This window comes from Abrus precatorius, unplaced genomic scaffold (assembly GCF_003935025.1).
Source record: "Abrus precatorius isolate BTA unplaced genomic scaffold, Abrus_2018 Scaffold2, whole genome shotgun sequence".
Classification (NCBI taxonomy): Eukaryota; Viridiplantae; Streptophyta; class Magnoliopsida; order Fabales; family Fabaceae; genus Abrus; species Abrus precatorius.
The window spans coordinates 14,817,820-14,829,895 of NW_020874362.1; the positions used below are offsets into that span (position 1 = coordinate 14,817,820).

The window sequence follows — 12,076 nt, forward strand, 5'->3', positions numbered from 1 at the left end:
CATTGTTTATTTATAAAATACATAATAAATTATATTATTGTGATTATATAATTAAATTAAAATTATTTTTTTTTAAAATTAATGCTTCAAATAATGTCATTATATATAATTATTTATAAAAATAAAAAATGATTCTGCAATTATTAAATTTAAACTTCGAATGGGAAATATCGATGGGCAAAAGGGACTGTTGGGGTGGGAACGCGTCTATAAATATTGATGTATGAGTGCAATTGGTATTGTATCGAGAGTTCTTCCTTGATCTATCTATCTGGTTTATTTGCTTCAGTAAGCACTTTGTTTTGGTCAAATTCATGGAAGGTGATAACTTGTCCAAAGAACATAAGCCCAAATTCCTTCACGATGAGTTGCCCAAAGAACTTCAGGAATTCTTATCAACCTTACCAATAGAAAAGGGATGGCCAGTACCACACTACTACCAGTACCAAGGCGTGTGGTACAATCCTATTATTCTTGAAGCAACTTTAACGTGTCAAAAGCACTTCCAAGCCAATGACACTGATATTCTCCTTGTTTCCATTCCAAAAGCAGGCACCACTTGGCTCAAGTCTTTGGCATTTGCCTTACTTAACCGAGAGAGATACCCTAATATCCAAACTCATCCTTTGGTCACTAACAACCCTCATGCTCTTGTCCCTTTCTTGGAGCTTGACCTTTACTCAGACCAACACTTTCTTCCTAAACTTCAGGCCTTATCCTCTCCACGGCTCTTGTCTACACATTTGCCTTATATCTCATTGCCAACATCTGTGAAGGAGTCCACTTGTAAGATAATTTATGTCAGTAGAAATCCTAAAGACACTTTCATTTCATACTGGCATTTTGCAAACAAAATGGTACAAAAAACGAAAGAACCCATTTCACTTGAAGAGGCTTTTCAGTTGTTTTGCAGAGGAGTGAGTCCCTATGGTCCATTTTGCGAACACGTATTGGCCTATTGGAAGGCAAGTTTGGAGAGGCCAGAAAAAGTGTTGTTTTTGAGTTTTGAGGACATGAAAATGAGGCCAACGTTTTATCTTAAAGAACTAGCTAAGTTTATTGAGTGCCCATTTTCTGAAGAAGAAGAGGCCCAAGGCATGGTTGATGACATTTTGAAGCTGTGCAGTTTTGATAACATGAGGAACTTGGAGGCGAATAAGGTTGGAAAGATACCTTTGGGTATGGAAAGCAATACATACTTCCGTCGTGGTCAAGTTGGAGACTGGAAAAATTATCTCACAGTTGAGATGGTTGAACATCTCAATACTATTACGGAAAAGAAGCTCGGAGAACACGGGATTAAATTTTCAGATTTTACAGAGTAATTCTTGTGTAATTCTAAAGTTGTTAAAACCTTATCCTTGTTGTTTCTTGTGTCTCAATCATGGAGCATCCATGTGTAATAATAACTTTTAAAGCTTAATTGATTTTCCATTTTTCTTTTTGGTGGTGTTAAAAAAGCCAAATTAGTTTCTACTGAGAACCAGAAGTACAAGTCAAAACTTCTTGGGTTAAGTATGAAAAAATTGAATAAAGTTTATTATAAGAACAAATATTTTAATTTAAATATATTAATAATATAATTTTTTATATTTTTTAACTATAAAGTTTATATAAGTAACAATAATTAATTTTTACAATAATTATAAAAATTATATTTACAGCCATTCCAACCATAACAAATGAAGCTAAAGTGGTGATTTCATTTATAAAAAAGAATATTTTTGCTAGATTTGGAGTATCAAGAATTCTGATAAGTGATGGAGGATCTCACTTCTGCAACAAATACCTTGAATCTGTTCTAGAAAAGTATGGAGTAAAACACAGAATAGCAACTCCTTATCATCCTCAAACTAGTGGGAAAGTTGAAATCTCGAACAAAGAAATCAAGAAAATCTTGGAGAAAATAGTGAATAATTCAAGAAAAGATTGGTCAAGGAACCTGGATGACACAGTTTAGGCATATAGGACAACATTCAAAACACCAATTGGTATGTCACCATATCAATTAGTTTTTGGAAAGGCTTGTCATCTCCCTATGAAACTTGAACATAAAGCATATTGGGCTACTAAATGGTTAAATTTTGATTTAACCATTGTTGGAGGAAAGAGAGTGCTGCAACTACATGAGCTGGAAGAGTTCAGATAGATTTGTCGAGTGTGACTTTCATTGTGACTGAATACATGAATGATTTGTTGAAAGGATAATTGGAAGGAATGATGTGGAATGAAGAACTCTGTACAAACTGAAAATAAAGTTTGTGTAAAGATTTTCATTTTTGTTTTGATGATGCATTGAATCCCTCTTGGTGTGTTTTGGTTTCCTTGAGGATAAGCAAAAATCTAAGTTTGGGGTGGTGATAAATGCAAATTTTACTAGTATTTTACCTTAGTTTTTAATACATTTGATATGAAAAACATGATGGAAAAAGCTGGAAAACTCATAAAAATAATAGAATGTTCAATTCATTTCTAAATAGTTTAATTGTTTAGATTTTGTGAATTTTCTATGTAAAATGTACTAATTAGAACCTATTTTGCAGGAAACTCTAAGTTGAGATCATAAGGTTAGAGGATTAAGAGAGAAAGTTAGAAGAAAAGTAGCAAATCTGGAGACAAGGAACAAGAATTGATGAAGATGTGTTGGGTGTTATCACTTTCGCTGGTGAAAGTGATTGTTCCAGAGCTTGAAAATGAAGGGGAATCTGGGCATGATCACTATTGTTGGTGAAAGTGAGCACTCCAAAGAGTTTCTCAGAAGAATACAGATGTGCGTTGTCACTTTCACTGGCGAAAGTGAACATTCCAGAGAGTTCCTTAACATAGCAAAGTGTGCGTGATCACTATCGTTGGCAAGAGTGAGCATTCCAGTGAGCGTTCCAGTGTGCGTTATCACTATCACTGGCAAGAGTGAGCGTTCCAGTGTGCGTTATCACTATCACTGGCAAGAGTGAGTGTTCCAGTGTGCGTGATCACTATCACTGGCAAGAGTGAGCGTTCCAGTGTGCATGATCACTATCGTTGGTGAAAGTGAGTGTTCCAGAGAGCTCCCCAGCATAGCGAGATGCGCATGATCACTTTCGTTCATGAAAGTGAACACGCGGCCTCTGCATGGTTTGTTTTATGAAAAATAGTGATAATGCGCGAAAGGCAGAAATTCTATAAATAAGAAATTAGGAGAGTTAGAGAGGAAAATTGGGGCGTCTTCCAAGCTCTGGACCTTGAGGAATCAGGCTGGGAATTGGATTTATGAAGAAATTATGTAGCTCATCTTCTTCTACTCTTTTTGTCTTTTTTTCTTCTATGAACATGTTCTGATTTCTTTTTCTTATGGATTGATGGATCCGATTTTGATATTGTAAATTGATTGTGGATCTGGATTTTATGATCTTGATTGTATTGAATGTTTAATTCTTTCCTTAATGCAATTCTTGAATTTGCTATTCAATTGAATTGAACCTAGAGTATTTTCATCAACGGAAGTTGAGTTAATTTCTTAGATATGAATTGAATGTCAAGGTTATGGATATCTTAGGGATAAGAATTCGTGATCTTGTGATCTCATAATTTCTAATGCCTAATGCAATGTTTGATTGATTTACACCTAAGGAATTAGGGTAGTTAATTGAATATTAAGATCAATGAGTCAAGGAATTGAACTTTGATTAATATAGCGAAATTGATCATCAATCAATTAAGGAACTTAGAGTTCAGATCTAATTCAATTTTGCAATTGATGAAGAGGTGAAATCAATCCTAAATCCATTCACACATCATTTCATTAATAAAATTCGTCACTTTGTTTTGTTGTGATTTTCTGATTCTATAGTTTATTGTTTTTGTTTGCAAATGCTCAAAACATCTCCAATACTCGTTTAGCTCAACTAGTTATTGACTTGTGAAGTGGTAATTGATAGAACTAATCCCTGAGGGCGATACTTGGGACTCAAACTGAATTTCAAATTTTATTACTTGCTACAACTACCTAGTATACTTTCTAGTTAGTGTTCTCTTAGCTTTATGACAAGTTTTTTCCACCCCAAACTTAGATTTTTGCTTGTCTTCAAGCAAACCAGAACATACAAAGGGGGATTCAATCCATCATCAAAACAACAATGAAAATCTTTTTACATGGACTTTATTTTCAATTTGTACAAAATTCTTCATTCCACATCATTCCTTCCAATTATCCTTTCAACAAATCATTCATGCATTCAGTCATAATGAAAGTCACACTCAACAAATCTTTTTATGCAGAATCTTACAAATTTGAGCTAATGAACAGCAAAGCTACATGTGAAACATCAATGAAAGATATCACTACCAGTCACAAGGAAGTGTTTCCCTCTCACTCATAAGTGTTTAAGGTGAGTATTTACTCTTAAGATCATCAATTTTACCTTCCCCTACCATATGCATGCCCATATTCTCAATCTCCTCTGCTTAATACAGTCAATTACACATCAAGAGGACTTTTTTCAGGTTATAATAGGGCTAATGTTAAGGTAGGTATTGAACAAAATGGGAAACAATACATGCAATTCCAAAAGAAAAGAGACATTTTGAGTGAATGAACTTAACACTAGTATGGAACTGCATTATTTTTCAATAGTTCCCTCAATTATGCAGCAAACAGATTCATTCATGCATCAGAATTCCAATTTTTTTCTTTTCTTGCTTTCATTCATTATTTTCTTTTCATAAATTTTCTTTTTCTGCAGCATTTCGATGCATATTTTTCTTTTGAAATCACAACTTTGTTATTTATTTCTTTCCTTTTGAAACCAAAACTTAGATAGCTTTGCTATTCTCCACCCCAAACTTAGAACATTGCTTGTCCTCAAGCAAATAAAATCTGAATGTCACCCCAAACTTAGTTTTAAACTCATCCTTAATTAAACTCAATATGCCTCTTTTTCTTTGGATGGTAAAAATGGTTTTTCATCAAGGCTTGTAATGAGGGAAAATCAAGAAAGGGATATTAAGCTCAAAGGGGTGAACTAGGACATTCAAGCACAAAGGGAGGTTCATTTAGGCTAACTAGGCACAATCAAAGAAGGCCTTCATCATATGTGTGAGAACTATAAAATCGCGTATTCAATCAAGAAACAAAGCAAGTTCTAGAGGGTGCAGCAAAATTAAGATCAATCACACATGAAAGAATATATTCTGCAAAGTTCAAATTCTTACCATTGGAATAAAGGTGATAATATCAATAAATCATGTTCATAATTCATCTTACAAATCCATATGCACAAATGGTAAGAATCTCTTTATTTTTCAAAATGAAGTGTGACAACACATGAAGAAGTACACAAACAAAATGTTTACTCAGAATTCAGAAACAGAGAAATGAAAGAAGAATTTGACTTATTCACCATAAAATGGAAAAAGGAACGTAATACACAAATAATTATGAATATATACATTTTTTTTATTTTTTTTTTAGTTTAGCAGGAAATCTGACACAATTCAGCACATGAATCAAGAAGTGAACCACTAGGAATTCAGTTTATCAAGAATTGAAGGCATTCATGTATGAAAATTCCATGAGTTCATCAATCTCAATCAAATTCAGAAATTATGTCCCTTATAATCTCTCACATTCTTAACCAATTGCCCAGTTTTAACAATTAATTTTAGACATCATGCACTCAAGAACAACAATAAACATTTCTCTAATTCCCCAACTTAAGAATTCTAAAATCAGAAATGCAAGGTTGGATAGAGATTTACTTGGACTAAAGATGCAAATGCAATGTAAAAGTGATGCAATTGATTTAATGCCCAGAAAGATTTGGAATTAAATGCTCAATGTTAAAGGAAGAAGTTTAGAAAGCAGCAAAAAAAAAATAAAAATGATGATGAAGTATTTATGTGGTTATGCTAAAGCATGCAACTACTATTGGCAGGAAGAATGGATGCTCCAACAATTATAACAATCCTTGCAGAACCTTTAACCTTGTGCTTAACCTCATTTTTAGGCTCAGAGTGGAAGTTCCAGCAAAATACTAGTTTCATTGTCAAAAGCAATTGCAAAGCAACTAGAAACTTAGATCATGCAGAAAAATAAAATGAAAAACTAGAAATTAAAAAGAAATGAAAGGGAAAGAAGTGTGAGTTGCCTCTCACAAAGCGCTCTTTTAACGTCACTAGCTTGATGCCTATTAATCTTTGGTTCTAAGAGATTATTTTGTTGATAACGGTTCTTGCTCTATCTTTAAACGTTTTCCCTTTTTCTCACCAACTTGCAATTCTTCATTTAATTCAGAACTTGAAAGAAATAGAAGTGGAGGGACTTCCAGCAGCTTGATATAATCTGCAAGCCTCTTTTCATCCTCTTTATCATCTTGATATTTCACTGTAGCAAGGACTACTCTCATAATAGAATCTTCATTTTGTTTTTCCATCTTATTGATTCTTCCTTCTGGTGTAGTGCAGTTACTATCCTCTAAATTTTATTTTCTTAAAAGAGTGAATTTCCCTCTTTGCAAGTTGTCTTGTGCTTCTTCTTTAGCATTCTTTGTAGCTATTTTCTTCTCCTCATCTTTTAGATTAGAAACCTCTGTTGCACTTCTTATTGTGACAGCATGGCATTGCTCCCTTGGATTCAACATAGTATTGCTAGAGAATCTATCCTCATTCTTATGTGCCAACTGCTGTAAAATTTGTTCTATTTGAATCTCCAACTTCTTCATAGATTCCTCTTAATTTTTGAGGTTGGACTGTATAACTTTCATAAATTGTAGCAGTGTTTCCTCCATTTCATTCATTCTCTCAGACAAAGATTTTGAAAATTGTAACTCTCTTGGAGGTTGAGATGAAGAAGCTTGACAATATGATTGTGGAGGTTGAAAATAGGCATAGGATAATAGTGCTATTGCAATATCACTTTTTGTTGCAGGTCTTTGTTGATTCCATTGATAATGTGTTGACTACTATTTGCCTGATATTGAAAATCAGAATGGAATGGAGGTTGAGACCTTTGAAAATCACTAAAGTAATTAATATGTTCTTGAGGATCTGGTGTAAATACATTACATGCTCCATTCATATGATTTCCTCCACAAAAATCACATATTAAGTAGCTTGTTTTTCCACCTCTAGCTTGAAAAATATTAATTTGTTGAGTCAAGCTACAAGTTGTTCATAAAGTAAGTGCTTCATAGCATCTAGTATGTTGAAGCGAACCACACTCTCTCCAAACTCTATAGTGAGAGTTCCAGCATGCACATCAATTTTGGTCCTGGCCGTCTTCAAGAATGGCCTCCCCAAGATGATTGGTGTAGCTCCTTTTATTGGCTCTTCTTCTTGCATGTCCAAGATGTAGAAGTCAGCAGGAAAGATCAAGTCATCCACTCTCACTAGAACATCCTCCACAAGGCTGGCTGGATTAGTGGTGCTCCTATTTGCTAACTGGATGATGACACCTGTGGGCTACAATGGTCCAAGAGACAAAGATGTGAAGATAGATAAAGGCATAACATTAATAGATGCACCTAAATCAAGCATGGCATTATCTATCCTATTGTTGCCTATAATGCAGGGAATAGTAAATGTCCCTGGATCTTTGCATTTCTTAAGCATGGAAGTTTTTTGCCTCTCAAAAAGAGCTGATACATTCCTCCCTATGTTCACTCTTTCATTACCCTTTAGTCGCCTTCTATGAGTGCACAAGTCCTTAAGGAATTTGGCGTACTTTGGGATTTGCTTGATAGCATCTAACAAGGGGATATTGACTTTAACCTTTCTGAAAGTATCCAGAATTTCTTTATCAACCTCTTCTTGCTTCTTGCTGGGCTGAACCATTCTTTGAGGGAAAGGAATAGGAAATGGACCTCTCCTCTTTATCTACCACTTTTGGTTGCCATGGTGTGGGCATAGGTGCAGGCTGCTTGATGAAACGAATTTAGCTACTCGTCATGCAAAAGATTGTCGTTAATCCTTATCAAATATGCAAGAAATGAATGCAGTACTAGGGTGTTGTCCTAGGTCGTCTCCAAGGAATTTTTGCTTGGGAACATACATCGAACAAGTGTAAACATATATTTTAAAGCAAGTAAATTGGGGGGAGGTTTGTCAATTTCCAAATTTTAATCAAGAGCAAAATGTAAACTAGTGAAATTCAATCAATTAAAATGAGTAATTCCTAGTCAATCAATGAGTTCAATCATTATTCTTTCAAATGATTCAATAATCCCCTTTCTTTCCCTTGAATTAAGTTAATCTAACAAGCGAAAATTAACTTTAACATCCCAATTAAAATTAAGCATCTTAATGGGCTCCAATCTTTATCCCTAAGATTAAGCAACCTCAAAGATTAATCAAAATTAAGCAATTTTGAATTAGAATTTCGTTGGGTAATTTAGGGTTCATTAAGCAATGTTTCCTTCATGCAAATTCCATTTCATTCAAAGATTGGTGTCAATAAATTCAAGGACAGAAAGATTTGTATTGCAATTAATCCTAAGAATTCAAGATTTATGTGCATTGACTAGGAATTACAAGGAAGTTTAGCCTTCCATATGGATGGGCTTCACAAATGAAAGAAAGAAATGCAAGAATGTAAGTAACATTAATGTAAATTCAACAAAAATCAAAAGGAAAATTGGAAATTAAAACCTATAGAGGACCCTTGGCTGTCACCCAAGACTCCAATGTTCTGGGAAATTGTCTCAATTTGGCAAAGGAAAAATGTGTAAAGTGTAAAAGTCCCGTACCCTAATTCCTAAAACCTATTTATATTGGATGCCATGTCAGCAAAGTGTCCACTTTTTGCTTTGAAAGTGTCCACTTTGGGCCTTGAAAGTGTCCACGCGCAATTCACGTAAGTTTGTCAATTCTCTGGAGTTGCCACTATTGGACTTGAAAGTGGCAACTTTGGATGCGCGTAGCCACTTTGAAAGGAAATAGTGGCCACACGCAACATGCTTCCGAAAGTGGCGTCCTGGGCTTCCTGGAGTTGCTACTATTGGACTTGAAAGGGGCTACTTTGGATGCGCGTAGCCACTATTGCCTTTCAATAGTGGCCACGCGCAAAATGCTTCCAAAATGACGTCCCTGGAGCTCTCTGGAGTTCCCACTTTTGGACTTGAAAGTGGCTACTTTGGAACCTTTAATGCCCAGACTTGCTGTAGTTGCCACTTTTGCTCCTAAAAGTGGCTACTTTGGGGGCAACTTTCATCCAAGGGTCAAGATATCTCAGAATTAACTTGGGGACTCTGCAAAATTATCAAGATAATTAAAATTGCAATCTATATCTATGTAATTAAATGCAAATTAACTAAAAATTAATAAACCTATGATTTTTACTCAAAATGTAATTTTTGTACTATTTACACTATATAAGTCTAATTTTTCTATTAAGGAAAACTAAAAAGACAAGTAAAAACATGATAAAATGTGGATTCATCACTGCTCTTGGCTTCTAACCTCTCCTCCTTCATCTTCTGCAGCTAAAGTGCAACTAGGATCCTTCTCCTTAGGCATTTTTGGCTCTTGCATCACCTTACCAGATCTCAAGGTAATGGCACTCACATTCTTTGGGTTTGTTATAGTTTGTGTAGGGAGATTGCCTGAACCTTGAGATTGAAGTTGATTAAGGGATAAAGCAAGTTGACCCATTTGATTCTCCAAGGTCTTGATACTTGCTTGAGTCTGTTGTTGGAAATCCTGACTCTGTTGCTGGAAATTGAGATTATTCATGGTGAGTTGCTTCACAAGGTCTTCCAAAGATGACTCACTCTTTTGAGGTGCAGGAGCTAGTGAAGGGGATGCTTGATGGTGCTGTTGAGATGAAGATGATGGATGGTGATGTTGCTGGGCTGAATATGGCTTGCTTTGTCCAGCTTGATGTGGTTGGAAGCTGAAAAGGAAATTTAGTAGCATAAATATTAGCATTATAAGCTTGAGGATTACCTTCTGAAGATTCAGTTTCTTGCAATGTGGGGAAACTATCAGTGAAGTGATCCGTAGACGAACAAATCCCACAAAGCATGGCTAGAATGGATGGAGGTAGAGGTGCATATGCAGCAGAATTCTTTTGGATGGATGCCAACTATTTTACCATAGAAGCCAACTCATCTAGTTTATGCTCCACCTTATGTGAATTTGAAGTTTGAATTTCATTGACACTTTTGGACATGATGGAATTTTTCCTTGTAGCAAACTGTTGAGAGTTAGTTGCCATGTTCTCAATGAGGTTCCTAGTGGCAGCGAGAGTCTTATCAACTAGGGCTCCCCCACTAGCTACGTCGATCATGCTCCTATCCATTGGGTGTAAGCCCTCATAGAAGTATTGGGTTAGGAGCTGGTCACTTATCTGATGATGGGGGAAGCTAGCACAAAGTCTCTTAAAACGCTCCCAATATTCATACAAACTTTCCCTCTCCAGCTGCCTAATACAACATATTTCCTTTCTTATTGAGGCAGCCCTTGAGGCAGGGAAATTTTTTTCCACGAACAATCTCTTGAGGGTATCCCAACTTGTAATAGAGCCAAGTGGAAGATAATACAGCCAATCTTTAGCCAAATCCATAAGAGAGAACGGAAAAGCCTTCAATTTCACATGCTCTTCAGGCACACCTTGTGGTCTCATTGTAGAGCAAACAATATGAAATTCCTTGAGGTGTTTATGCGGATCTTCACCTGCAAGACCATGAAATTTAGGCAAAGGATGGATTAGGCTAGTTTTAAGAACAAAAGGGACATCCACATCTGGGTATTGGATACACAAAGTCTAGTAAGTCACATCTAGCGCGGTAAGCTCCTTAACTGTCAGGTCATTTTTTGCCATTTCTAAAGGTTCAAAATTTAAAGAATGCAGAGAAGAATATATGGAAGATGGAGAAATTGGTGAAGATGGTTCCTCAGTATGTGCAGAGTTTTGTCTATTAAGGTTCCTAAGATTCCTATGTAATGTCCTATCAATTTCAGTATCTGGAGGATATAAATCTCCCGGATTTGATTTGGTCATTCATTAGGAATTAGCTATGGAAAATTGAAAAGAAGTAAACTAATGAAGCAGTAAAAATGCAGAAAAATTCAGATGACAATTATACAGAAAAACTAACATCTAAGTGCAGTAAAATAAAGTATTAACACCAAACAGCAAAAATAGAAAGAAATTGCAAACTATGAAACGAAAATATGCAACACACAAGCACAAATTCTGCAAACTTCTACAGAATTATGCAGCAAAAATAGGGAAATTGCAGCAAACAAAAATACAGTACAACAAACTAAAATGCAGAAAACAGCAATTGGTTGTACCTAAATGCAAGATATCTCTACTTACCTATGAAACTACAACTATACTAAAGTATTCACAATGCAAAAGTTAAAAAAGAATTCACTAAACATGCAGAAAATGAAAATGAAAACAGAGCAAATAACATGTTTATGAAAAATCAACACCAATGTTCCCCGGCAACAGTACCAATTTAATGATGGTGTTTTTTCCTTTTGAGTGTTTAAAAGTTTTGTCGCAAATCCTCATCAAAATTTAAGCAAATTAATGTAGTACTAGGGTTACCCTAGATTGTCTCCCGTGACCATTGGCTATTAATCTTCATTAAACATATTGAGGGCATTAATTGGACAAGCAATTAAAATGGGGGGTTTTGTGGTTTCAAATCAATATAAAGAGCAACAAGCAAACAAGTTTAATTAATTCAAGCAATAGAAAACAGAAATCCTTAGTTCATCCACAAAGATTCTATCCTCATTCCACTCATGATTTAACATTCATCCTCTCTCCTATGAATTAGGTTAAATTAACAAGCGAAAATCAACCTTATGGTCCTAACAAAATTACGCAATTTGCTAGGCTCTAATCCCTCATCCCAAAGTTACTCAACCTTAGAATTAAACCTAGGATTAAGCAATCCCTAGTTTAGAATCTCCTTAAAATGAATTAGGGTTAATTAAGCAATACCTCCCTCATTCACCATTAATTCAATTCAAGAGACAAGGAAGAAGTAATTCATGAAAAGAAAGAAATTATATTATCATTAAAATCAAGGAACTTAAGAATCCGTGTGAACTTACTAAGGATTACACAAAATTTAGCCCTTCA

The 12,076-nt window shown here is 35.2% G+C and overlaps 1 protein-coding gene and 1 non-coding gene across 2 annotated transcripts; both read left to right on the forward strand.

The window, feature by feature from the left end:
- Positions 1-314: 314 nt before the first annotated feature.
- On the forward strand, positions 315-1,325 carry LOC113859504 (cytosolic sulfotransferase 5-like). Its single transcript, XM_027492259.1, has one exon. The coding sequence runs from the start codon at positions 315-317 to the stop codon at positions 1,323-1,325; it is 1,011 nt and encodes a 336-aa protein (XP_027348060.1).
- Positions 1,326-10,319: 8,994 nt separating this feature from the next.
- Positions 10,320-10,424, forward strand: LOC113860419. The gene has a single exon (XR_003503871.1). It is a non-coding gene; the product is annotated as a small nucleolar RNA R71 (small nucleolar RNA).
- The last annotated feature ends 1,652 nt before the right edge of the window (positions 10,425-12,076 follow it).

Excerpts from the sequence above, each read along its gene's own strand:
- LOC113859504 (XM_027492259.1), top strand. The coding sequence starts at position 315 with ATGGAAGGTGATAACTTGTCCAAAGAACATAAGCCCAAATTCCTTCAC.